The 22,792-nt window shown below is 55.6% G+C and overlaps 10 protein-coding genes across 10 annotated transcripts; 5 read left to right on the forward strand and 5 right to left on the reverse strand.

Annotated features, from left to right (window-relative positions):
* The first annotated feature begins 396 nt into the window (after positions 1-396).
* V1518DRAFT_431127 (uncharacterized protein) lies at positions 397-2,296 on the forward strand. The gene is made up of 3 exons (XM_066906186.1): positions 397-1,447; positions 1,501-1,629; positions 1,674-2,296. Exons 1-3 carry the CDS (start codon positions 679-681, stop codon positions 2,252-2,254), a joined length of 1,479 nt encoding a protein of 492 aa, XP_066762642.1. The 5' UTR covers positions 397-678; the 3' UTR covers positions 2,255-2,296.
* A 91-nt stretch (positions 2,297-2,387) lies between these two features.
* V1518DRAFT_410728 (ubiquitin-conjugating enzyme/RWD-like protein) lies at positions 2,388-3,701 on the forward strand. Its single transcript, XM_066902674.1, has 6 exons — positions 2,388-2,813; positions 2,863-2,869; positions 2,925-3,012; positions 3,064-3,216; positions 3,266-3,303; positions 3,359-3,701. Exons 1-6 carry the CDS (start codon positions 2,637-2,639, stop codon positions 3,556-3,558), a joined length of 663 nt encoding a protein of 220 aa, XP_066762643.1. The 5' UTR covers positions 2,388-2,636; the 3' UTR covers positions 3,559-3,701.
* A 111-nt stretch (positions 3,702-3,812) lies between these two features.
* V1518DRAFT_410736 (P-loop containing nucleoside triphosphate hydrolase protein) lies at positions 3,813-5,459 on the forward strand. The gene is made up of 4 exons (XM_066902675.1): positions 3,813-3,916; positions 3,975-4,040; positions 4,092-4,101; positions 4,158-5,459. Exons 1-4 carry the CDS (start codon positions 3,914-3,916, stop codon positions 5,408-5,410), a joined length of 1,332 nt encoding a protein of 443 aa, XP_066762644.1. The 5' UTR covers positions 3,813-3,913; the 3' UTR covers positions 5,411-5,459.
* Positions 5,460-5,682: 223 nt separating this feature from the next.
* Positions 5,683-7,469, forward strand: V1518DRAFT_410738 (citrate synthase-like protein). The gene is made up of 2 exons (XM_066902676.1): positions 5,683-5,848; positions 5,903-7,469. Exons 1-2 carry the CDS (start codon positions 5,826-5,828, stop codon positions 7,326-7,328), a joined length of 1,449 nt encoding a protein of 482 aa, XP_066762645.1. The 5' UTR covers positions 5,683-5,825; the 3' UTR covers positions 7,329-7,469.
* Positions 7,470-7,670: 201 nt separating this feature from the next.
* Positions 7,671-8,809, reverse strand: V1518DRAFT_410740 (uncharacterized protein). The gene has a single exon (XM_066902677.1). It carries the CDS (start codon positions 8,689-8,691, stop codon positions 7,858-7,860), a length of 834 nt encoding a protein of 277 aa, XP_066762646.1. The 5' UTR covers positions 8,692-8,809; the 3' UTR covers positions 7,671-7,857.
* Positions 8,810-8,816: 7 nt separating this feature from the next.
* Positions 8,817-10,638, reverse strand: V1518DRAFT_57109 (glutathione synthase). The gene is made up of 2 exons (XM_066906628.1): positions 10,213-10,638; positions 8,817-10,157 (listed from the first exon to the last, which is right to left on the reverse strand). The coding sequence occupies exons 1-2, from the start codon at positions 10,506-10,508 to the stop codon at positions 8,942-8,944; spliced, it is 1,512 nt and encodes a 503-aa protein (XP_066762647.1). The 5' UTR covers positions 10,509-10,638; the 3' UTR covers positions 8,817-8,941.
* V1518DRAFT_410742 (copper amine oxidase) lies at positions 10,587-13,336 on the reverse strand. Its single transcript, XM_066902678.1, has one exon. The coding sequence runs from the start codon at positions 12,875-12,877 to the stop codon at positions 10,769-10,771; it is 2,109 nt and encodes a 702-aa protein (XP_066762648.1). The 5' UTR covers positions 12,878-13,336; the 3' UTR covers positions 10,587-10,768.
* A 156-nt stretch (positions 13,337-13,492) lies between these two features.
* On the reverse strand, positions 13,493-17,258 carry V1518DRAFT_410745 (uncharacterized protein). Its single transcript, XM_066902679.1, has 4 exons — positions 16,829-17,258; positions 16,640-16,766; positions 15,219-16,585; positions 13,493-15,170 (listed from the first exon to the last, which is right to left on the reverse strand). Exons 1-4 carry the CDS (start codon positions 16,908-16,910, stop codon positions 13,798-13,800), a joined length of 2,949 nt encoding a protein of 982 aa, XP_066762649.1. The 5' UTR covers positions 16,911-17,258; the 3' UTR covers positions 13,493-13,797.
* Positions 17,259-17,333: 75 nt separating this feature from the next.
* V1518DRAFT_410747 (Butirosin biosynthesis, BtrG-like protein) lies at positions 17,334-18,127 on the forward strand. Its single transcript, XM_066902680.1, has 3 exons — positions 17,334-17,435; positions 17,492-17,860; positions 17,917-18,127. Exons 1-3 carry the CDS (start codon positions 17,410-17,412, stop codon positions 17,960-17,962), a joined length of 441 nt encoding a protein of 146 aa, XP_066762650.1. The 5' UTR covers positions 17,334-17,409; the 3' UTR covers positions 17,963-18,127.
* V1518DRAFT_410750 (uncharacterized protein) lies at positions 17,956-21,158 on the reverse strand. Its single transcript, XM_066902681.1, has 4 exons — positions 20,599-21,158; positions 20,388-20,541; positions 19,924-20,332; positions 17,956-19,864 (listed from the first exon to the last, which is right to left on the reverse strand). The coding sequence occupies exons 1-4, from the start codon at positions 21,026-21,028 to the stop codon at positions 18,128-18,130; spliced, it is 2,730 nt and encodes a 909-aa protein (XP_066762651.1). The 5' UTR covers positions 21,029-21,158; the 3' UTR covers positions 17,956-18,127.
* Between the last annotated feature and the right edge of the window lie 1,634 nt (positions 21,159-22,792).

A 22,792-nucleotide genomic window follows, 5' to 3' on the forward strand; every position in this document is an offset into this window, starting at 1 on the left:
CTCCTCCGACTCAGTCATCGCATCCTCGGCGTTCACATAGGCACCTTTGCGGTCGCACCGTAACTACGTCGCTACGACTGGGAGCTACATTACTACTCCATGGCGCGCGGGCGGTGGTGAGCATGTTCGCGATAATTCGCTGAGACAGTCACACTTGCTCCTTCGCAAACGAGCGCTCAGATCACCGCTTCTGGATACCAGAAGTGGTGCGCCGTCTTCTTCGCGGCCTCCACCGCAAGCCGTGCGGCACGACCTTCTCTTCTCAACCTCGGCGCTCGACCACGGCACCGACACATTCATTCTCAGTGCAATACACACTCGTCATTTTGGTTGGTTAACCGGCTCATAATTTTATTATACGCTCTCGCGATCGCAACGCCGAGCTACGTCGACGCAGTGAGGGTGGGTGACGACGTGCGCTGGAACCCTGATTTGCAACCTCTAAACCTTATTGCTGCGAACTGTCGGCGAGTCCACGTCGAGCGCGCTCACGCCGTCGCGTCGAAACTGTTCGCCGATACTCTACGGCATTCCCATCGCCCACGCGACGAGATCGCCATGACGTATTCTCGGGTTGCTGAGCCGCGAACGCGTCTTCCCACGCAACGTGCATGCACTGTAAACTTATATGTAGCCGATCGCCTCGACAGAGGCTGACTGACATATTCCAGCCTAGCCATGTCTCAGCTCATTCGGTACTCTGCAAAGATGCTGTTGATATTGCTATTCCCCGCGTTAATCGTGGTCGTCGCGACGCTGCTTCAAACCGCGACTGCACATCCAGTGGCGCTACCGCAGCTTGTGCCGCCAGGGCCGCCATCACCATTGCCACCTGCTCCGCCTCCGCCGCCTCCACCGCCTCCGCCGCCTCCGCCGACTGCATTGCCTCCGCCGCCTCCGCCGCCTCCTCCGCCTGCGCCACCTCCGCCGCCTGCATCGCCTGTGCCGCCTCCGCCTCCGCCTCCACCTCCAGGTCCGCCATTGAGACGGAGACAAAGTCCATCACCACCACCGCCTCCGCCGCCTGCGCCACCTCCGCCGCCTGCATCGCCTGTGCCGCCTCCGCCTCCGCCTCCAGGTCCGCCATTGAGACGAAGACAAAGTCCATCACCACCACCGCCTCCGCCGCCGCCTCCGCCACCGCCTCCGCCACCTGCGTCGCCTACGCCGCCTCCACCGCCTCCACCGCCTCCGCCGCCTCCGCCTCCAGGCCCTCCATTGAGACGGAGACAAAGTCCATCACCACCGTGGCCACCGCCTGGAGGTTCGCCGCCACTTCCGCCGCTGGAGCTGCCGCGACGCAGACAAACAGTACCAAGTTCAAGCGTCGCATTTCCGGACTGGCTCGCCGATTTGACCTCGCTAACCGCATGGCCGACTTCGAACCCGCCGTTTATAGAAGACGCTGGCGTCGATATCGACGATATCACCTATGGGCCACTATATGGTGCGATGAGGATTGGTGGGAATCGTTATACTGGTATCTAACAAGCGATCTAGATCAAGGCGAGTCGTGCAATTATATGGAAGAATGTCCGGCTGATTGCGGGTATGTGGAGTACAGAAGTAAAATATTCAGATCTGACGAAATCAGCTGCAACGGTCCAGCCGACGTCTTGCATTGCACAAGTAAGTCACTCCCACGTCTATCGGCACTCTTCTAATACACCCAGCTCTCGTGCAAACCTTTGATGACGGGCCCGGCGCATTCACACCGTCCCTCTTGGACCACTTCGCGAGCGTCAACAAGCGCACAAGTTTCTTCGTCGTCGGGGCACAGGTCCTTCAGAACCCCAGTACTCTGCAGCGCGAATATGGGGACGGCCACTTCGTAGGGACACATACGTACTCGCATCCGTACCTGCCGAGCTTATCCACCGAGGAGATAGCGGGGGAAATACAATGGTCCCTGTGGGCACTCAATGTTACTGCGGGTATCAAGCCGCGCTATTTCAGGCCTCCGTACGGGGGTATGGATAACCGCGTGCGCGCTGTGGTCGCCAAGTTCGGATTAACACCGGTGATGTGGGCGTGGGATTCTAACGACTGGGATATATCCAGTGGCAAAAGGACCCAGGCACAAGTGCTTGACGACGTCCGGGGCTGGAAGAACTCGAGCATGACCGGAGTCATACTGGAGCATGATCTTGAGCAGGTTGAGACGAACGTCGGCATCGAGATCGAGAAGATTCTGGGAGCGGGGGTTGTCGGTGCCGCGAACTGTAATCCCGATCGTGGGTCATGGTTCTATTGAGGCAATCGGGAGAGAGTATATCGTAAATAAAGAAGGGGGGTTCTGTTGGTAGTTGGGGAGACACAGCATACAAAGTCGCTTTCGCGGCGGCAGATCAATAGCGTGGCGATCCAAATCTGGAGTACAGCTTTTGGCGTGAAGCTCTAAAGCGGATAACGATTGTCTCTTTCTGCACCGAAACCAGGATATCTTCTGCGTGCTCGTACAACCGAGTTATTCGTTGTCGATCCCCAGTTCTCAGCCGTCGTCTTTTGCGAGCGCAAGTTCGTACGAGCACGTAACGTTCGTTCTCTTCCCAGCACTGTCGGTCGACACACGTTACGCGCCGAGCAACTCACTCTTCCACAACCCCTTCTACACCCCGCACCGCACCACAACCATTATGTCACGCGCACGTAGAATCGGCCGAGAGCTCCAGGATGTGACTGCGGACTCACAAGCTGGCGTCAAGCTCGAGCTGGTCAACGACTCGGACCTGTCGCATCTCAAGGGCTACTTCACCGGCCCGCCTGGCACGCCGTATGCGGGAGGGCAATATAAAGTCGATATCCAGATTCCTGTGCGTACCGAGGAGTATGAGAGGTTAAGATCATTGCTAACACCTGCAGGATGATTGTGAGGTTCACAGGGCGCACAGCGATGCGTGGGATTTGAGGGCTAACCGCTGCAGACCCCTTCAAGCCGCCGGTTATGAAGTTCGACACGAAAGTCTACCACCCCAACATTTCCTCGCAAACCGGCGCGATCTGCCTCGATATGTGCGTACCCCGATTACTCTAGCAAAGTTCTACAAGTTTACTCTATAATAGCCTGAAGGACAAGTGGTCGCCGGTGTTTACGCTGCGGTCGTCGCTGCTATCGCTGCAGTCTTTGCTTTCCACGCCGGAACCCAATGACCCGCAGGATGCGGAGGTTGCGAAGCATTATCTGACGGATCGGAAAGGGTTTGACAATACCGCGAGGTATGTGGTCGTGTGGTACGTGTGATGATCAAGGCTGATCAGTACGCAGATACTGGGCTAAGGTGTACGCAAACGCCGAGTCAGCAGGTACGCCGAGCTTACCCCGAAGGGTTTTGGTTGAGCGATGTATTAACAAATACAGATGGCAGCTTCGCGGCGCCAAAGAAGATCGATGTATTCGAACAGTACGGCATCGATCGGGACTCGGTCAAGTCCTTCGAGAACATGGGCTTCACGCAGGACAAGATTATTGAGGCCATGCGCCAGCTAGGAATTAAGAAGATTGGCGCGGGTGGCCCCGATGGCGCCGAGGACCAGCTGCTGGAACGCCTGCTGCGCTGAGAGATGCGGCGCTTGTACATTTGTTGAGTAGTGGTGGCGGCATATTGGATCGGACTGGACTGGATGGGATGGACTAGCATTTGATTCGTAGTCTACGTTTGACGGAGTCGATAGTGCGAATATTGTAATTTATGCGAATCTTGCTATGTGATGGGGGCACCGGCGGGTTGATCGTTCACAACCAGATCACGTGATCAATCCGTAGAATAGAGTTGGGCGGTTGGAAGACTATGGGTTGTTCGTTGCTACGGACAAGTCCATCGTCGAGTTTCCTCTGGATTCGAGCATACTACAGCGCGGATCCGATCGAGATACACGTACATTTAGAGGGCCTCACACAGAGCGAATAGTCACGATGGTGAGTTGATGGGATTCGAGAAAGAAAGGTGACGCCATGGAATTCTAACCAAGCGCAGGGTCAAGGACAGTCGATGCCCGGCAACAACGGGCCAGATGGCGACAAGAACAAAGATAAGGACAAGGTGCGTCGTGTATTTGACAGATCCTTCTCGGATGGTGCTAACATGATATAGAAGGCCGAGAGTGAGTACCACGGACACGATGTGCGCTGGCCTGGATCGCGTGCTGACACACAATAGAGCCCAAGTACGAGCCGCCACCATCGACGCGAATTGGCAAGAAGAAGCGCAAAGGCCCGGACAGCACGACAAAGCTGCCGACAGTGTATCCGACCACACGATGCAAGTTGAAGTTGTTGAAGATGGAGCGGATCAAAGACCACTTATTGCTAGAGGAGGAGTTCGTGCAGAACCAGGAGCGGCTGAAGCCTACGGACGAGAAGGTCGCTGAGGAGCGCAGCCGTGTTGACGATATGCGAGGCACGCCGATGGGAGTCGGGACGATGGAGGAGATCATCGACGACGACCACGCGATCGTGTCGTCTACGACCGGACCGGAATACTATGTGTCAATCATGAGTTTCGTGGATAAGGACTTGCTTGAGCCGGGTTGCTCCGTGCTACTACACCACAAGGGCGTGAACGTTGTTGGCGTTCTCCAGGACGACACTGATCCCATGGTGTCGGTGATGAAGCTCGACAAGGCGCCGACGGAGTCGTACGCAGATATTGGTGGTCTTGAGTCGCAGATCCAGGAGATCAAGGAGGCAGTCGAGCTGCCGCTTACGCATCCTGAGTTGTACGAGGAGATGGGAATCAAGCCGCCGAAGGGCGTAATTCTGTACGGCGCCCCTGGCACGGGCAAGACGCTGCTCGCCAAGGCGGTGGCGAACCAGACGAGCGCGACATTTTTGCGCATCGTGGGCAGTGAGCTTATCCAGAAGTACCTTGGCGACGGGCCGCGACTGTGCCGTCAGATTTTCCAGGTCGCGGCAGAGCACGCCCCGTCAATTGTTTTTATCGATGAGATCGACGCGATTGGCACCAAACGGTATGACTCTACGTCTGGCGGCGAGAGGGAGATCCAGCGCACTATGCTCGAGCTGCTGAACCAGCTCGATGGGTTTGATGACCGCGGCGACGTGAAAGTCATCATGGCGACAAACAAGATCGAGTCGCTTGACCCTGCGCTGATTCGGCCTGGTCGGATCGACCGGAAGATCCTCTTCGAGAACCCGGACCAGAACACGAAGCGCAAGATTTTCCAGATCCACACAGGGCGGATGTCACTGGGAGAGGACGTGGAACTGGAGGAGTTTGTAGGGGCGAAGGACGACCTGTCTGGGGCGGACATCAAGGCGATTTGCACGGAGGCAGGACTGCTTGCGCTGCGAGAGCGGCGCATGAAGGTGACGGCGCAGGACTTTCGCAGCGCGCGGGAACGCGTGATGAAGAATAAGCAGGAGGAGAACCTGGAGGGCTTGTACTTGTGAGAACGTAGCCTAGCAGTATGACGGCAGAATAGCATGAAGAGTCAGACGGGGAAAAGCCGGTGCGCTGGACGGACGGCGGGACCGGGACCGGGTCGGGCCGTTGCGTAGGAGAGAGCGCTGTGGGGTAGCGGGGGCGTGGGACTGCGGGGAAGCATGTTCGGCGTGAGTCCGGGGCGGGCTCCGGTCACGTGCGCGGCGCCGGGGGTGCGGGGCACGTGCGGCGCTCCGGGGCAGGGCCGAGGAAGAAGCGGGTTCGGCGGCGCAGGCAGCGTCGCCAGCGCTGGCCTCAGCAGCGTCCCCGTCGTCCGCGCTGCGGGGCACGCGCAAAGGCGCGTATATATAAGCAGCTGCTCCTGCTCCTGTTCCTGTCTTCTCGTCTCCGCACCGCGCCACAGTCTCTTCGCATACCGCCGCCATGTCCTCCGAACAAGTTGCCTCGTAAGTTCCTTATCAACCCCCACCGTCCTGTCGCCACTTCGCTGACCTCTGCAGTGTCGCGGTCCCCCGCAACACCCTCACTGTCACCGACAACCGCACCGGCAAGACCGTCGAGATCGATATCTCCCACAACTCTATCCCCGCCTCCGCCTTCGCACAGCTCAAGGCGCCTAAGACTACCGCCGACACCGATGAGGACGACACGCCCTACGGGCTGCGTGTGCTCGACCCGTCATTCTTTAACACCGCCATGATCACCTCGGAGATCACGTATATCGACGGCAACAAGGGCTTTCTCATGCATCGCGGCTATCCCATCGAACAGCTCGCCGAGAAGTCTACCTTCCTCGAGACCGCTTACCTGCTGATGTACGGAGAGCTCCCCTCCAAGTCGCAGTTTGACCTGTGGTCGTGGGAGGTCATGAACCACAACTTCGTCGCCGAGGACTTGCAGCAGATCATCCGCCAGATGCGATATGACACTCACCCTATGAGTGTCTTTATAACCGCCTTCGCCGCCATGTCCGCCTATGCGCCCGAAGCGAACCCCGCGCTGCAGGGCTCGGATCTGTACCTCAACGACAAGCAGCTCATGAACAAGCAGATTGTGCGCATCCTCGGCAAGGCGACAACCGTTGCCGCCATGGCGTATCGCATCCGTATCCACCGTCCCTTCAACCCGCCGCGCTCGGATCTGTCCTACACCGAGAACCTACTCTACATGATGGACCACAACTCCGAGCCTTACTCGTACCGTCCAGACCCGCGTCTCGCTAAGGCGCTCGACATCCTGTTCATCCTCCACGCCGACCACGAGATGAACTGCTCCACCGCTGCCATGGTCCACGTGGGTTCGTCGCTGGTCGACCCCTACTCATGCATTGCCGCGGCCGCGTCCGCGCTGTACGGTCCTCTGCACGGCGGCGCCAACGAGGCTGTCATCCGCATGCTTTCCAAGATTGGCACCGTCGACAACGTGCCCGCGTTCCTCGAAAAGGTCAAGCAGCGCAAAGAGCTACTGTTCGGCTTTGGCCACCGTGTCTACAAGGAGACCGACCCGCGTTCGCGCGTCATCCGCGAGGTCGCCGAGATGGTGTTCGACGTGTGCGGCCGTGAGCCGTTGATCGAGGTGGCCATCGCTCTCAAGGACGCCGCCCTGGCTGACGAGTTCTTCACCTCGCGCAAACTGTTTCCCAACGTCGACTACTGGTCTGGCCTGATCTACAAGTCAATGGGCTTCCCGCTGGATTTCTACCCCGTCTTGTTCGTCGTGCCTCGCGTGGCCGGCTACCTCGCGCACTGGAAGCAGCAGCTTGACTCGGGCAAGAACAAGATCTCGCGGCCACGGCAGGTGTACGTCGGCAAGACGCGCCGGGACTACGTCAATCTCGAGGACCGCGAGGAGCGGACGGTCACGGCCAAGACCGGCTTCACCGACATCCCGCACTACATCAGCCAGCGCCGGCTGACCAAGATCTAAGCACACCGGAGTTTTGTTTTGTTTTGTTTTGTTTTAACGTACATTGGGAGTTTAGCCGTCTGTTTTTGATTTGCCTCTTAGATCTCCAGAGGACTGCATATTTTTGTAGGAATAATTGTTAAGAAACGAGTTCATGTCCACAATTTCGCCTCCGAGGATCCGAGTTGCACAGGAGCGCGCTCCGCGCCGCGCTCCGCGCCGCGCCGTCAGGACGGCGAACAATGCGCTGTGACGTCAGCCCGGAGTTCCCCACTCGCCGCCGGAAGTGTTCGCAACGGGCGCCACATGATCACCGCCGCAGCTATCGCCGCTGTCAGACTGGCTCGCTTGCATATTATGTGTATTACTAATGAGCCCCACCAATCACGTTACAAGTGCAACGGAGCAGGTCCGGTCCGGTGGCGGGCGCGGGCGCTGCGCGACGCGTCCGCAGGACCGAGTCGCCACGTTCTGATCTGCAGTTCGTCGTCGTGCTGTCCCGTTCTGTCCTGCGCTGTGCCCCGCCGCCCCGCTCGTCCGCATCCATGCGTCACTCCTCCCCGCCCTTCTCCGCCATCGTTTCGTGTTCTGCTGCCTTCGTCTCGTCCTTCTTCTCCGCCTCCGAATACACGCACCTGGTAAAGTCCTTGTCGCTGAACAAGTCCCGGCGCACAGTGCCAAGATCGCCGTCGGGGAGGATGTACTCCATCTCCTCCTCCGCTTGCGCACTAGTCACCTGCACGCGCCCGCCTTTCAACGCTGCGATGGCGCCGCCGTCGCCGTCTCCGGTCGATGGCGTGGGGTACCCATCGTCCGTCCATGTTCGGGGGGTACCAACCGACGGCGACAAACGCCGGCGTTTCAGCGCGTTGCAGAAGGCGTCAGCCCACGTGTCGACCGCACGGCCTGTGACGTTGTAATACGCCACGATACACAGCGCTGCCAGACCAAATGCGCCCATGATACTAAGCGGCACGATAACTCGGGCGAGCGCGCTGCGTCGCGTGCGAGACTGGCTGTCGGTGGTCTGCGTGATCGGGAGCAACGCGCTGGTGGCTAGCGTGGCTGTGCTGTTTGCTGCGGTCGCGTTTGCAAAGATGCTGCTTGCATTGAGTGTGATGTTGAGTGGCTCCAACACCGGGAGAGCTGCGATGGCGTGGTGTCCGTGGTCGGCGACGGGGATCCTGCCGGGCTCAATGCCCGTCGGTTCGCTGATGATGTATCGTTTCTCAACGAGCACGCCACCTGCGGAGGACGCGTAGCGTCTTGGTTCGTAGAGGGGGTAGTTCAGATTCACGTTGACGAGCGAAATTAGCAGTACTAGCACCGCGACGCGGCGACAGTGGCTGCGAGCGGTGCTCGCGCCTGCAGTGTCAGGCGGCATCGTAGAACTTGTTCGTAGCTGGACTGGTCGTCGTATGCTTGTTCTACAGTCAATGACGGAGTCGATGGTCTATCTGTCGTTATCTACGATAGGAACTTTGCCCGTTGGTGGCCGTCCGTCGCGATTCGGCCTGCGCGACATCGGACGCGTGTGTTTACTTATTTCCTAATGTGGTAACTATGTTCCACGCCTGCAGTTTGGTTTCACTATCCCGTCATCCGCACATCTATTCATCTCTCCATGCAAGTACTTACACCAAAAGCACGCTATCAATACTTCCAAATCCAGCCGCCACTCCGCCCTCCTCTGACTCGGCAAATTTCGTGCGCAACAACCACCCAGCCTCAAAATTCTCTTTCACCTCATGCGTGCTTGAGTCCCACAGCACACAGCCGAAGATGCCAAGCTCGGAAACAACCGGTCCTGATTTGACATCCCCCGCGCGCATGATGCTGTTCGTCACGTCCGCGGGCGGCTCAATGAGCTCCATGAGGATATATCCCTTCCAGTACGACTCGTCCGGGAGTGACTCGAGGAAGCCCGGGATTTTGTCTTTGTACACGTTGTTACCCCCACCCTCGCGCTGGGGCTTGAGTACATATTTCTGCGGCGCGGCCCGTATTAACTCGCGCGCGCGCACGCCGCCGGGCGAGTCCTTGTCCAACGGGAGTATCTCGGCAAACGTTGCCCGCAGCGCGGTGGCCGTCTCCGGGCTGCTCGTGTACCGTGCGAGCACGCTCTGATCCACAAGAACCTGCTGCACCTTCTTTGCACCCGCAAACTGTGTCGCAAGGGTCGGACACTTGACCGCGTCTGACAACTCCACAATCTTGCGCGCGCGCCATGGGGCGGGGTCGTTGGGCGGGTAGTCCGTCGGCGTGTAGCCTGAGCGGTAGTATGCGACTGATACCGGCGGGTGGTTTTTGTAGTGTAATTTCTTTGTCACCGGGTCCACGGTCGCGTCGGTGTCGATGTCGAACATAGTCGCGCGCACGCTACGGACGGCGTGTGCCTCCAAGAGGTAGTACTCGATCCAGCGCTGATCGAACGCATTACGTTCACCAGGCTGCACTATGAACAGCACAATCGCGTCTGTCCCCTTCACGCCCGCTGCTGCGCAATACGCCTCGTGTGCGCACGCGATACCGCGTGCAATTCCCCGTGCAGACGGATTCTCGGGCATATTGGCTTCTACCAGCACTTCACTTTCCGGATACAGCCCCGCCTTACGCGCGAAAATATGCGCATCTGCCACACGCGAGCTGAGACCGCCAAAAGAAGCGGAGATCGTGTTGAGTTCCACCTGGCGCAGACTCGGCGGCGTGGTCGGCGTCGGGACATGGAGGAGGTAGTCTGAGCGGAACACGCCGAGCGAGAGAGGTTGTGTAGGGATCCCGTTTGTTTCGGCTTGGACTTCTTTGTAGACTTTCCATAGTCCTTCGACGAAATCGTCAACGCCCGCGAGTCTGCATGCGCGCTGTTAGTACTCCATCTCACACGAACAAACAACATGGTACTCACTCTGCCGTGATCTCCTCAATGAACCCAGTATCGTCCGCAACACGTACGTAAAGTTCATTGAACGCTACCATAATTCCCCGTGCCTCGTCAAACAATCGCCGCGGGAATGGCGACGGAAACAGCGTGTGCGGCACGTACAGCGCGCTTTCGTCCGCCAGCGCACCTTGGGATACCGGCGCGCGGATAACCAGTCCGTGGGTCAACGCCCAGTCCCGCAGCGCGGTTGTCAGGGCTTCGCTCGCTTCCGCGTCAAGCGCGGGGGGGTATGGCGTGTCGTTTCCAATTAACGAGGCCATTTTTTATATCACTTGGTGTCGTGAGTGGTGGAGTATGAAATGGTGCTCTCGCGGAACCCCAACTGTCGCGATGTGTAATTAACTTCGCACGAGAACTCAATTCCTGGCGGTCAGTTGTTGCGCCGCTTACTCAACCCCATCCATGCTTTATAAGACATAGCTACTGTTCATTCCATTTCTTATTATGTCGTGTATATATCTCCCCGTTAAATAAACACCAAATCAAAAAGCAACCGTTTTAAATTATCATCGTTTCTGTCCTACTTCGAGCAGCAGCTGCTGCCCTCTGCCGCTGCGGTCTCGCCGAACGCAAGACGCGACACGTTGTCAGTCAACGAGGTCACGTCGTGCTCGCCTGCGACCATGGCCTGCGAGGTGGTCATGATGTAAGACGGCGGCACGTCCAGCGCGGGATTCTGCTGGAAGAAGTTGCGCGGGCGCAGCAGCAAGCTCATCGGCTCCGCGGGCATGATCGGGAAGTCCTCCGGTGCAGGGAAGTGGGTGATGCCGAACGTGTGCCACATAACAACGTCCGTATTCTCAATTGCGCCGCTGCCGTCACCGATCCACTCCGGCAGGCCGCGCGACGGCTCGCCAGAAGTCTGCGGGACATACATGCCCGCCGGGTAGAATTGCCGGTCAACGTACGGCGTGACGTGCATGGTGTGGCGCGCAAAGCCAGCGCGCTTCCACACCAGCGATCCCTCCTTGGGAAGTAGCTGGGGAGTCTCGCGGGAAACAAGCTTGTACGACACGGGCTTGCCGGAGTACGGGTGCTTCTTGTTCGGATTGATGATGTCCCACGTGCGCGAGGTCGCGCCGTTGTAGTCGGTGATCGACTCGCCCACAGTCTTGAACACGGTCGCCTTGGGGTAGAATGCATTCCCGTAGAAGTTCTCTTTCGAGCCGACGGGCGCCTCCGAGCGCATGGCATCCACCATCTGCACCGAGTTGCCCTCGCCATCGAGCATCGGGTGCACGCGCAGGCAGAACAAATGCTGATGGTTGTGCGCGTTTACACCGGGGTAAACGCGAGTACCAAATCCACGCGTGTCCTCACCGTCAGCGAGAATGTAGGTGTTCAGGATTCCAGTAAGCTTGATCTCGAGCTGGATCGTGCCGTCCATATGGAAAGTCCAGTAGATCATGTACTCGTAGTTGGCAGCAGTGAAGATCTGCGAGACGATAAGCTTGACGCCGCGGGCGAGCACAGACGTGGCGTAGTTGTCACGGAAATCGGAGTGCTTGAACAAAATTCCGTCGTCCTCCTCGTGGATGCAGATTGCATTCTTCAAAACAATGCCCTCACCAGAGCGGTCGGGGAACGCGGCGTCCATGTAGTGGATGACGCCCTTGCAGTCGCAGCCGAGTGCAAGCGAGTTGGTCATATAGCCACCGCCATACTCGCCGAGATCGAACGCGTGCTTACGCTGGTGCGGGTGGTCGGGATTGCCGTAGGGGACAACCATCTCCGCCAGCGACATGCGGTAGAACAGCGGACGCACGACACCTTTGTCGGTGTAGCTGATGTTGTTCAGAACGATACCCTCGCGGTAGTTAAATCCCACGTGAAACTTGAAGTTCTGCCACTCGATCTCGCGGCCGGTGATCTTGAACGACACTCCCTCTGGCTGCTCTACAAAGATCGGCTTAACGTTGTCACGGTACCCGCCCATGGCCTCGACGGCCTTGCCGTGGAAGTTAGAGTGAGGCGCCTTGGACAAGGGCCGACGAACGTCGGGTATGTCGATGGCGATGATCTCTGCTGTCTCAGTGTCAAAGATCGGGCAGAAGTCGAGCGGGTGCGAGTATTGAGAGTCGTCTATGTCTGCGCGGTAGAACATGATGGCCTGCTGGAGACGACGCTCGGTGCCGAAGCGCTCGTCATAGCCGATGGTCCACGGGTCGCAGTAGACCTTGTCCATCTCATCGGCGGGGATACCGGAGATGACACACTGCTCAATGACCTTGGGGTCAGTGCGGATGGCTTTCTCGACCTTGATGAGGTCGTCGACGGTCAAGATCGGCTGCACACCGTCGACCTTCTTCCACGAGGCGACGGTGCCAGTGGTGAGATTCACGATGCCCTCCCACACACCGGAGACACCAGCCTCAAGCGCAACGATGTCGACCTCACGTGCAGGCTTAGGCGTGGTCGCCGGCGCGGCCTCCCAGGCAAGGAACTCGGCCTTGCGGGGGTCGGCGAGAGAGATGACGTTAAAGGCCAGGACCTTATCGGGGTAAGTGGCCTTGACGATGGTAGACGCGGCCGCGATCTCCGAGGCAGAGAGCGGGTCAAGCGGGTGCTCGACAGCGGGCGCGGGAGCCGCGCGGGCGTGGGAGGAGATCTGGGAGAGCCGTTCGAGCATAACGGTAGTGGTAGTGGTGAAGAGTGCGGAGGAGAGGAAGGGCGGTGTGCGAGATATAAAGAAAGCGGAGCGGGAAACGCTTGTCCTCTCGCGCTAGCCACTTCGGGCAGCCATGTCCGCACGCTCCTTCACCTTCTTCGCGACCTCACCAAACCTCCAGATCCTCGATCGCACCCCATCCTGGCCTGTAGCGTCAATCGCGTAGAGCTTGTAATCTTTCTGTGTAGTTGTATAACAACCGCAGCCGCCAGCCCGGTCCTCCGCGTGCTTGCAGCGCAGGAGCTGCCAGACTTCCTCCTCGCTGCGAATGCCCCCTTTGGGCAGTCTTTACCAGACCATCCCTCTGTCCGCGCCGGGCGTCCTTTCTGGGACTGCGACGGCGCCCCGCTCATCTCGTGCGATCGTCGTCGCTGGATCGCTCTACTCGAACAGGGCATGCCCTAATGTCTTCTCGATCCGTCTAACAGTGTCTACAAGGCGCACTTCACTGCTGTTCGCTGCTCGCGGCAAAGAACCAGATCACAGAACCAGATCACGACCGGTGTTGGCACGTCAGAGACATGTCTGCCATTACCTGTATCACCATCTCTCGGCCGTCGTGTATTTTTAACCAGCTGAGAATCACTCCGATTTTGACAGAATAATTGCATCTTCTCGACTCCATCAAACAAGTGCAGATTGTGTGGAGAAGTTCCTTCACTCCAGCTCCGCTCGGGCTCGGAGTCAAGGCGATAAAGTCAGGGGTCGCATCGGTTAGCGAGATGTGGTGTTGTCACGAGTCAGGATACGTCTTCCCAATCAGGGCATCCATATCATCTTCCTCTTCTCTTCTTTCCGCGTCCAATAGTTACTTACAATTACATCAACCATTATGTCACATCATTAGCCATCTCACGACATTATTACCCAAAATATGACCGCTAATGCGGCAGATTCTGTTGGCACTGCCACTCCGCAAATATGCACCACGCCGTGCCGCGGTCCGCCATAATCAAACCCCGGTATACGCCCACCTCGTTCACCACGAGCAGTGCCTCCCACGAAATCTTTCCCGTCAAATTTACGTTGTCGCCCCCGTCATCCCGCGCCGTCAGCCTCGTAATCTTTCCCGAGGGCGACTGGATCGCGAACTTGGCTTGCTTGCTCGGCGAAAATACCGGCGACTCCACGTTGTTCGGAAACTGCTTCACGTCAAACATGATCGTGCTCCCCGCAATCAGATCCAAACACTGCGGCTGCACTACGTACACGTCGTACCGCTGGGCCTGTGGTGTCGGGTGCATCTGCACAAAGTTGAACGGCGCGTTCTTACCCTCGTGCGTGATCGGAAGTGCCACGGCGAGAGGGTACACCCTATCGTGCGCTGACTGCATCATGCCCCGTCGGCCCGCGTAGATCTTCAGCACACCAGACTTCTCCCCCGTCGGAAGCACCGCTTTTGTCCGGAACACACGCCGTCCGTGCACCCAGTATGGCTGCGCCAATGCGGGAAGCCGCTGTACCTCCCCTGACTCCATCAAGTCGCCGTCCGCATCAACGCAGTATCCGCGCACCTCCACTTCAGCCACGCAGTCAACGTCCGCCGGCACAAGCATCTCAACCTGCACCACGTCAGTTCCAATCATATGCAGCAGCGACGTGTCGAAGTTTGATAGGTACAGTTGCTGTCGGAACATGCCGGGGCATATCGATGGCAGGTCCAGCAGCACCTGGTGCGCCGCTGGCGGCACCACATGCTCCTGCTCCATGTACTTCGGGATATGCGTAAACAACAACTCGCTCGGCTTTGCCAAAAAGTAGAAGTCCTCCGCCATCATTCCCACAGCCCCGTCATTGGTGTACAGTGACCGCTTTGGATGTGTCGGACTCGCTAACGACGCATCAACCAGTCGCCACTCATTGTCCACGACAACCGCGTTCCATGTGTGGTTCATACGCGCTGACTTCCAATTCACAACTTCGCCCGGCGCACGTAGGTATCCTCGTACTATTTCGCACGGAATTTGCACTAAATTGCACATGGCCTGAAAGCATACCGCCATCTCGTCCGCGTTGGCCTCCTTGGTCTGAAATATCCGCGCTGCGTCATACACAACATCCTCGAACTCGTCATCGATCGCTGACCCATAATGCCAGATGATTCGCTCCGTGCAAAATATATATATTGCCCGCAGACGCTGTATGTCGGATTTGTATGGTCGACATAGAACTGTCTGTGTAAATGACGACAGTGTCGACAAAGACGGTATCGAAATCCCCCGTACTGACTTATCCAACGTCATGAAGTGAAATTCTAAATCTCGTTAGTAAATATACTGTCACGAATGTACGATGCACTTACTCGACACATCCATGCCATCACCAACCGGCTCCCCATCTGCGCCTTCGTCGCCGTCGACACTGTCATACAACACATTCAGCGGGTTTGACACTGTGTAGCCATTTAATTGATGTCTCCGCCGTCTCTCCTCCCGCTCGTTCTGACTCATCGACTTTGCGCGATGCAATCCGGTCTGGGCATGAATCCACGCCGCGCTCATAGGGTCCTTCACATTCGACTGAGCAGGCTGATAGCTGGCGGAGCTGTACGATGTCTGACTAGACAATCCTGCTGAATATCCCTTTGAAGCAGATGACATGGTTGACGCATTTGATAAATTACTTGAAATGTTGCCAAACGACGACTTTACTTTGCTGAAAAAGGCGCTCTTCTTCATCTTCAAGCTCGGTATGCTTGACTTGTAATCGCTAGTGCTGCGCGTTTCTGATGCCGCGTCCGATAGCACAATCGGCTTAGTTGAAGAAACTTCATAGCTTTTTGGAGAGGACACCGGTGCAGATGTTTCGTTGGAAAGTAGCTGATTGATCGCTCTCCGCCGAGCAAGACTGCCGGCAGAAGTGGCGCTGATATCTGTGAGGCCAGTGTTGTTTGTGCTATGACTTGTCACTGACACGCCATTCGAAGCCGTCGACGCGGTCTTCACTGTACTAGACCGCTTCAATGTCCGTAACAGCGCTACGCTCCTGGCTCCGTGCAGGCTATGCGAGTCTGTAGAGTCCGTCCGTAGTAGTTCGTCACGCCCGATGTGAATGCCAAGTGTGCTCTTCGGTCGCAGCAGCGATCTGCGCGTGCGAACACCCTCGGTATGGCTTCTCACAAACGGTGGACGTGGACTCTGATTTTCATCCTCGTCTGAGTCAAGTAGCATAGACCGGCGCGCCGTCTGCCTGCTGTTAGATTCGCGTTCTAACTGCTGTCGTCTGATAGTATGTGCGCTTGATGGCCTGATATGGTGACGTTCGACCGGCAAGTCTTCTGTCCCCATCTTCCGCAGCGCCTCAATGACGTCGTCCATCGCGAGATGAATCGGCGACACTGGGCGGCTCTTGGCGATGTCCTCGTCGTCGTCATACCCAGCTGTCGGCTCCCGCGTTGACCGCATCGAGAGGGACGATTTAGGCCGGTACGCAACTTTGTGTGGTGGCGGTAGCGGCGCCGACGCGTAGTTCCCGTCGTCTTCATGGTCGCTGGACCCATAGTCGAGATTTTGATACACGCCTGTTTTCGTGTCGTAATATCCACTAGACGTGTACGAATCGCGAATGACGTCGTGCTGCGGCGCGGGCGACGTGGATCTTGGCGATTTCTGGGAGGGAGCCGGGGAGACTGATCGCGAGAGTGCGGGTACAGTTGGGCTTGGATCGTCCCTATACGTGGTTAGCATTTGCCCTTGCACACTTGCTTGCGCGAGGTGCACGTACAACAAGGTGACAAAATTGCACGGAAAGTACCCGCGCACGTTGTTACGCCGCAGCTTTCCGAGCCACCATTGTCCATCTCCAAGGTTCAAGCAATCAATGATATCGCCTTCAATAAATCCGAGATCAGCTGTTCAAAACGCGTCCAAGTCAGTAAAGCAAGTGCGAGGGAAGCCTCGAAGAGCGACGTACTATCCTCCTCCCCGGACCATGAGTACAGCGCCTTGCATGGCCATGGGAATCGCTTCGGAGTCGGTTGCGGCGAGCTGGCCATTGCAGCATGCGGGTCAGCGGCGAGTGACGCGTGGGGGTATTATTATTATACGACGTTGGCGCGGAGGCGTAGCCGAGGAAACAGTGGCGCGAGGTGGACGGTGGAGCGCACACGTGCAGAATGAGACGAGCGTGACGACGTCGACGGCGGCGGTGTAGAGCACCACGGACGTGTGTATGTTGGAGTGTATCGTCGCGTCGGTTTTAGAGATCGTAGAGCAGTGGCGTGCAAGTACGAGTGGTGGAATACACAACGGTGTCAAAGAAGAGCTCTTCAAGCAGTAGAGACGACAAAGACACGAAGCCGCCGTTTGCGCTCGTTGCTTTTTGTCGCGCGCCGCCAGCGACGTCCCACGGGACCTGGTCCGGGTAACACCTACAAACAAACGCCAGAGCACGCGTCGCGCTGCCGTCGCGTTGTCAAGGTAACGCACCTTATCGCTCCATCTCGAGTCTGCGTCTCCCAGGGCTCCCCGGCCCACCCCGCTATCGCCACCAGTATGACAACCGTCAACTCTGTTTTCTGGTACGTGCTTGTTCATAATGTAACCCGCTACTATGACGAAATGGTAACCTCCACAGCTACGGCTCCCTTATGGCACCCCAGGTCATCGCGCGCGTGCTCTACGGCCTCGCCGACCTCCCCGCAGCTTCTTCCATTTCTCTCCAGCCCGCCATCCTCCCCAACTTCTCCCGCTCCCGCATTGTCGGTGAGGCATACCCCGCTGCGGTACCCTCTGCGTCGTCCTCGATAGCTGGTGTACTCGTCGAAAACGTATCCGACGTGCATCTAGCCCGGTTAGACGAATTCGAGGGTGATGAGTACGAGCGGCAGGAGGTCAAAGTAGTCGTCGCAGCCGACGGCAGCACCGTCGATGCGCACTGTTATATCTGGATTGACCGGCTTGATAGACTTGAGACCATTGACTGGGATTTCGATGACTTTGTTAAGTAAGTAGGCAATCATCTTCCCCAGAATCATCGTGCTGCAGCTTAATCTGGTTTAGAAACCGTCTGAAAGACTGGATCGAAGGCGAGATGGCCAGTCTGTAACACAAACTATACTAATTTTTATATACCCTAGTTAAGAAATACAGATAACACCCCTTCCGTTTCTACTCTTCACTAAATGTGTAGATTAACCATCGTAAACATGCGCAAGCTAACATTACTTTTGACTCTAATTATAAATAGCAACCCAGTCTGAACACCAGAATCTCATGTCTCGTTGGCAGCAGTGACGACAAGCGATATCTTTGAAATTATACCAACAGCATCGGCCACGTCACTAGCCATATCCGACGCCGTGTCTGCCAGGGAAATCTGTGAAATAGACGCCATGATCGCCTCGAGATTCTCATCCGTTGTGTTCTCAATTTCGTGGATGACAAATGACTTCTCCGAGACAAGTGAGCTCTCTTCAGCAGCATGCACTTCGGCAGCGAGCACTGGTACAGCTTCTTCTGTCTCTTGCTTCTCGCTGTCGGTGCCTTCCAGTAGGCTGAGGAAAGTGCAGTTGCTCGCACTTGCTGCTAGACGACTCTCGTTGCCACACTCTGTCTTCGGCTCTTCCTCTGTTGGCAGTGGAGATATTTCAACAGATTCGTTGTTGTCCATTGCCTGATCCGGCTCTTGGACATCAGCGATCATCAGTGCTTCGACCTCGTCTTTGCAGCTATTAATCTCCTTCGAAACCTCTTTCGACACGACCTCACGATGCTCTTTGTTGACGTTGAACTCCATTAATGCAGATTCCTCCTTGATCGCAGTTGTAATGACTGATTGCTCAGCCTCGATCCTCGCAGCCTCCGCCTTTCTGTGCTTTGAAGACTTCTTCGAGCTTTCCTTAATCGGCGTGCTATCAATAAACTTCTTCTCGCTGAGCTCCATCTGCGCTTCGGCGGTGCTCACCAATGCGTCAAACTTCCCGGATAAGCACACGGGCGGCATCGCTGTGATCCGCGGAATTCGTGCACGATGCGCTGCATCCTTCGCAAATCTCAGATGTCGCCCCTCGCGTTGTTCGGCGTGCGAAACATGGATTCTCTTCGTGCCGATCATCTTACCGTCCAATGACGTTCGCGCCTTTGCTGCACTATCCGCGAATCTGTATAGCACGAATCCGAATCCACGAGACAGCGACGAGTTTGGATACGTGATCAAATTAACCGACTCGATTTCCCCATATTCCTCAAATAGTGCGCGTAAATCGTCAGTCGAAGTAATATATCGTTCGTCAAGATTCTTGATGTAAAGATTTCTCAACTCGTCACCATTTTCCAGCAATGCCGACCGGCTCCGTGTGATAGGACTGGACTTTCCATAACTGTAGCTAAACGGCGTAGTCACGATCGGTCGTCCATCACTGTCAACATCCACTGTGTTTGACCGCATACGTGACAGTACCGGCGCCACGAACTCTTCCAGGGTAGGCGCTTCGTTCACACTGTATTGTTCGTTCAGGGCAAATTGCTCGTTGTTCATCGGAAACTGCTCAATAACCTGCCGCACGTCATTCTGGACTAAATGCTGCAGAGCTTCGCTGCGTGAGCTGTTCGCGTCCCGTAATTCTGCCATCAACATCTGCTGTTGTACGTCCAATGGCACAGATGTAACAGGCGGCAGAGATCCATAACCTGGCTGATCTCCGGCAAAAAATGATGGATCATAGGTCTGCGGCATAGCAGGTGGCGGCCCCTGATACGACACATAACTCCCCGTCGCTGCGTTCCACAGAAGCGGGTACGTTGGCATGTCATATTGCTGCATGGGTATCATAGGCATGGAGGATATCATTCCGTAGCGTTGCGGGCCTACAGCAAATGGTGGAAGAACACCGCCAGCCGACTCGTGAGGCCAGTAGATCATTGGTACATATTGAGCGGGTATCTGTGCCTTGATTCTCACGTCCAGTAGATGTCCCTGCATATCTTCGCCGTGAAAAATCTCACAAACCTGACATATGAATTCGTTAATAGGGTATTTATCAGAAACCGGTGCTCAATCAACATTACCTGACGAGCGCCTGCCATCGTACAAATTACAGCATCCGCATATCGTTTCCCATTTTCATCCGGTTGATCATGAATCAGAACACTAAAGACATTCGCATATTCAGACATAATCTTATACAGCCCCTCCGGCGTCACTTCAAAGGGCAAATTCGACAGCACAACAACAGTCTGCAGAACAGAATTGTTCTCGTATGAATGGTCCTCGTTCTGCGTCGTCGTCTCTGATGCTTGCTCGCTAACAATTGTTGTGTCTTGAACAGACATCTGTCGCGGCGACGGGTCACCACCAATTTGAGGCGACTGGTTTTGCTGCCGTGCAAACATCTGCTGTACAGTTGGTCGCGGGTTATGGTATGGATCCGAGTGGATGCTGTTAGCTGCTAGCCCAAACTGTCGTGTGCGTACGGCGCTATCATGACAAATTAGAACTGAAACACGCACACCGCCAGGATCGGCACACTTACATTCTTTTGCCCCCGAGAAAAGTACCGTCGAGTTCAGATATTGCGGCATATGCGGATTCCGGATCCGTGTAGCGGATGAAAGCGTAAATATTAGGATACATAGGTGATGATCCTGGAGGCATGGACCGACGGCGTGACAAGTCGACGATATTGCCTGAAAAGATGGTATATTAGTATGAAGTATCTTCTCGACAGCACCAAACCTAACAACCGTAAGGACTGAATAACCGATACAGATCGGAGTCTGTCGTGTTTGCACTTAGATGCCCAACGTAGATCACATCCGCCGAGTCTCCAAACAGATCGCCGTCTTTCTGAGATCCAAACGAATCATGCCGCGCATACATTTTGTGCTGCACAGTATTGAATCTGCCAAAATCTTTGCGTCGTGTGTAACTCTGCTTCCGGTAGCTGTTATTCCCACCAAAACTGCTGTTCGCTTGGTATTCCTGCGAAGCATTGTTGCATTTCGTGTCATGCCACGATCGGTGGATCGGTGGTGCATTCCGACCTGACACGCGGTTTCTCCGGATGCTACCATATTGATCGTACCCACCATCTCTGCTGCTATCGCACTGCAGCTGAGAAGCGTCGTCCATAGACTGAAGACTGTTGACTGTACTAGATCGTTGATGGTTCATAATTCCGTTGATCCACAGCTCGTTGAAACCGGAACAAGAAGAGCTGAAGGTCCGTTTGAAAATTGCACGTAAAAAGTACTTTCGTGCCCGTTTCCAACTAGTCCGTGGGATGTTTGGGACTTGCCGCGTTGAGCGGGATCAAGCCCTAGGTTTGTCAAGCTTGATGTATTGAGCAGAAGTGCGCGCCCTAACCCTGAACTGCACGGAGCAAGTTTGGAGCCGACGTCCGACTCGTATTTTTTAGGCGTTCTTCAGCGTGAAAGCTCAGATTCTCGCGCAGAGCATCTCTCGTTCTTTATTGCTTTTCTTCTGCTTTATGCTTATTCTGTTATCTGTTTCAAAAATAAAAAGCGAATTGAATAATAGAGCGAACCAATCCTACAAACTCGATCTCTAGATTACGTCATTCTGCCGCAGAAAATCAGTGAGTCAGGGGGCGTACTCGTTCAGTCTGCCGACGACATGCAAATACACACCATTTACTACGACGGTGAAATGTCTTTGGAGCATCTGAATAGTTAGACAACTACCGCCATTTCGACTGCAAGAGGAACCGATGAATGGACATTGCGGTTTGATTGTACGATTCTGAAGTTTGCAGTTTGGCGCAGCACGTGTCTCATCGCTCGGTTATCTGTTTGGCTCAGCGCACGAGCATTTCTCCGAACCTTGCGGAACCCTGCACCAAATTGAAGCAGCTCGGCGCCTGCAGGACAACCAGAGTGCGGGCATCTCGGGAAGGATTCGGATAACTCATCGTGAATTACGAGACCGTTGGGGTGGCGTATTCGTGATCGAAGAGCTGCTGAGCCCCCGAAGTGTTCTAGTCAAGCCGCATATGGGGAGAAGCGATGCGCGTGGCGTGTGACAGACGAAGAACGAAGACGGGAACGACGTACTTCAAAGATTGGTGACTTACGTTATCATACCGTGGAGATGGGCCGCAGAAAATTTCTTGTCAAGTCATGTCAATCAATGTTACTATTGCACAATTAACCCATAATACTACTATGGGAGCCATTGGTAGCTCATCACATTCCTTTCAAATCAAAGGTATCTCCTTGCAAGCAAGAGTAATCCTTCTTGTCACAGTTGAAATGATCAGCATTGCCATGATTATGCAGTGAATATTAAAAGCGTCATCTAATCCAAAAGTTTACAGGGTTCATAATCACACTAAGCGCTCAAGGTATTTTAGCGGCTTCTTCCGGAATTGGGCGGGAACGTGAGAATGCCTAAAAATCCGTCTCTATTCCCGCGGTCCACCGTCTATCATCTCAATTCGTCTTATCGGATCTTCATACGGCCCCATCACCAGAACCGCAAAACCAAGCACTTCTCCTCATTAACACCATATTTATAGTAATTGCAGAGCGAACTACAACTTGAACGAAAGAATACGCAATGTGATGGGCTTGCTGGGTCGCCCACCATGGTGCGCTGTCACAATAGGGATATAGGGTCGTTGGTCCAGCTGACTCGGTTGTCTCAGCCTTCGTACGGTTTCTCTTCACCGCCGTCACAAATATCTGCTACTGTTGACTTCGCTGAACTAGTCTTCACCTCTTTGCTCTTGCTTCCTCAAGAGCTACTTTCGCTGGCAATATCGGCCTCCGCTGTGGACTTGTTCACGTCTATACTTGCGGCCACTTCCTTTGACTTTCACGAGCTGGTAGTTGACTACTGATCTCGGGATCACTTCCCGTCACCGGTGTCCTTACATTGCTGTATCAGAGCGTCGCGTGGAACGGAATCCGAATCCCC

This window comes from Limtongia smithiae (genome assembly GCF_038497785.1).
Source record: "Limtongia smithiae strain NRRL Y-17922 unplaced genomic scaffold V1518scaffold_1, whole genome shotgun sequence".
NCBI classification, from domain to species: domain Eukaryota; kingdom Fungi; phylum Ascomycota; class Lipomycetes; order Lipomycetales; family Lipomycetaceae; genus Limtongia; species Limtongia smithiae.

What these genes read in the sequence shown, in the direction of transcription:
- V1518DRAFT_410738 (XM_066902676.1), top strand. Translation starts at nt 5,826, where the DNA reads ATGTCCTCCGAACAAGTTGCCTC. An exon ending in TCCTCCGAACAAGTTGCCTC is followed by an intron (nt 5,849 to 5,902) that starts GTAAGTTCCTTA and finishes TGACCTCTGCAG; the next exon opens with TGTCGCGGTCCCCCGCAACA.
- V1518DRAFT_410745 (XM_066902679.1), bottom strand. Translation starts at nt 16,910, where the DNA reads ATGGCCAGCTCGCCGCAACCGACTCCGAAGCGATTCCCATGGCCATGC. An exon ending in TGCAATTTTGTCACCTTGTT is followed by an intron (nt 16,586 to 16,639) that starts GTACGTGCACCT and finishes AACCACGTATAG; the next exon opens with GGACGATCCAAGCCCAACTG. An exon ending in TGATGGCATGGATGTGTCGA is followed by an intron (nt 15,171 to 15,218) that starts GTAAGTGCATCG and finishes AACGAGATTTAG; the next exon opens with AATTTCACTTCATGACGTTG.
- V1518DRAFT_410747 (XM_066902680.1), top strand. Translation starts at nt 17,410, where the DNA reads ATGACAACCGTCAACTCTGTTTTCTG. An exon ending in ACCGTCAACTCTGTTTTCTG is followed by an intron (nt 17,436 to 17,491) that starts GTACGTGCTTGT and finishes TAACCTCCACAG; the next exon opens with CTACGGCTCCCTTATGGCAC. An exon ending in GATTTCGATGACTTTGTTAA is followed by an intron (nt 17,861 to 17,916) that starts GTAAGTAGGCAA and finishes AATCTGGTTTAG; the next exon opens with AAACCGTCTGAAAGACTGGA.
- V1518DRAFT_410740 (XM_066902677.1), bottom strand. Translation starts at nt 8,691, where the DNA reads ATGCCGCCTGACACTGCAGGCGCGAGCACCGCTCGCAGCCACTGTCGC.
- V1518DRAFT_410750 (XM_066902681.1), bottom strand. Translation starts at nt 21,028, where the DNA reads ATGAACCATCAACGATCTAGTACAGTCAACAGTCTTCAGTCTATGGAC. An exon ending in TCGGTTATTCAGTCCTTACG is followed by an intron (nt 20,542 to 20,598) that starts GTTGTTAGGTTT and finishes CCATCTTTTCAG; the next exon opens with GCAATATCGTCGACTTGTCA. An exon ending in TTTCTCGGGGGCAAAAGAAT is followed by an intron (nt 20,333 to 20,387) that starts GTAAGTGTGCCG and finishes TTGTCATGATAG; the next exon opens with CGCCGTACGCACACGACAGT.
- V1518DRAFT_57109 (XM_066906628.1), bottom strand. Translation starts at nt 10,508, where the DNA reads ATGGCCTCGTTAATTGGAAACGACACGCCATACCCCCCCGCGCTTGAC. An exon ending in ATTGAGGAGATCACGGCAGA is followed by an intron (nt 10,158 to 10,212) that starts GTGAGTACCATG and finishes GCGCGCATGCAG; the next exon opens with ACTCGCGGGCGTTGACGATT.
- V1518DRAFT_410742 (XM_066902678.1), bottom strand. Translation starts at nt 12,877, where the DNA reads ATGCTCGAACGGCTCTCCCAGATCTCCTCCCACGCCCGCGCGGCTCCC.
- V1518DRAFT_410728 (XM_066902674.1), top strand. Translation starts at nt 2,637, where the DNA reads ATGTCACGCGCACGTAGAATCGGCCGAGAGCTCCAGGATGTGACTGCG. An exon ending in GGCGCGATCTGCCTCGATAT is followed by an intron (nt 3,013 to 3,063) that starts GTGCGTACCCCG and finishes ACTCTATAATAG; the next exon opens with CCTGAAGGACAAGTGGTCGC. An exon ending in CGCAAACGCCGAGTCAGCAG is followed by an intron (nt 3,304 to 3,358) that starts GTACGCCGAGCT and finishes TAACAAATACAG; the next exon opens with ATGGCAGCTTCGCGGCGCCA.
- V1518DRAFT_431127 (XM_066906186.1), top strand. Translation starts at nt 679, where the DNA reads ATGTCTCAGCTCATTCGGTACTCTGCAAAGATGCTGTTGATATTGCTA. An exon ending in CACCTATGGGCCACTATATG is followed by an intron (nt 1,448 to 1,500) that starts GTGCGATGAGGA and finishes CAAGCGATCTAG; the next exon opens with ATCAAGGCGAGTCGTGCAAT. An exon ending in CGACGTCTTGCATTGCACAA is followed by an intron (nt 1,630 to 1,673) that starts GTAAGTCACTCC and finishes TAATACACCCAG; the next exon opens with CTCTCGTGCAAACCTTTGAT.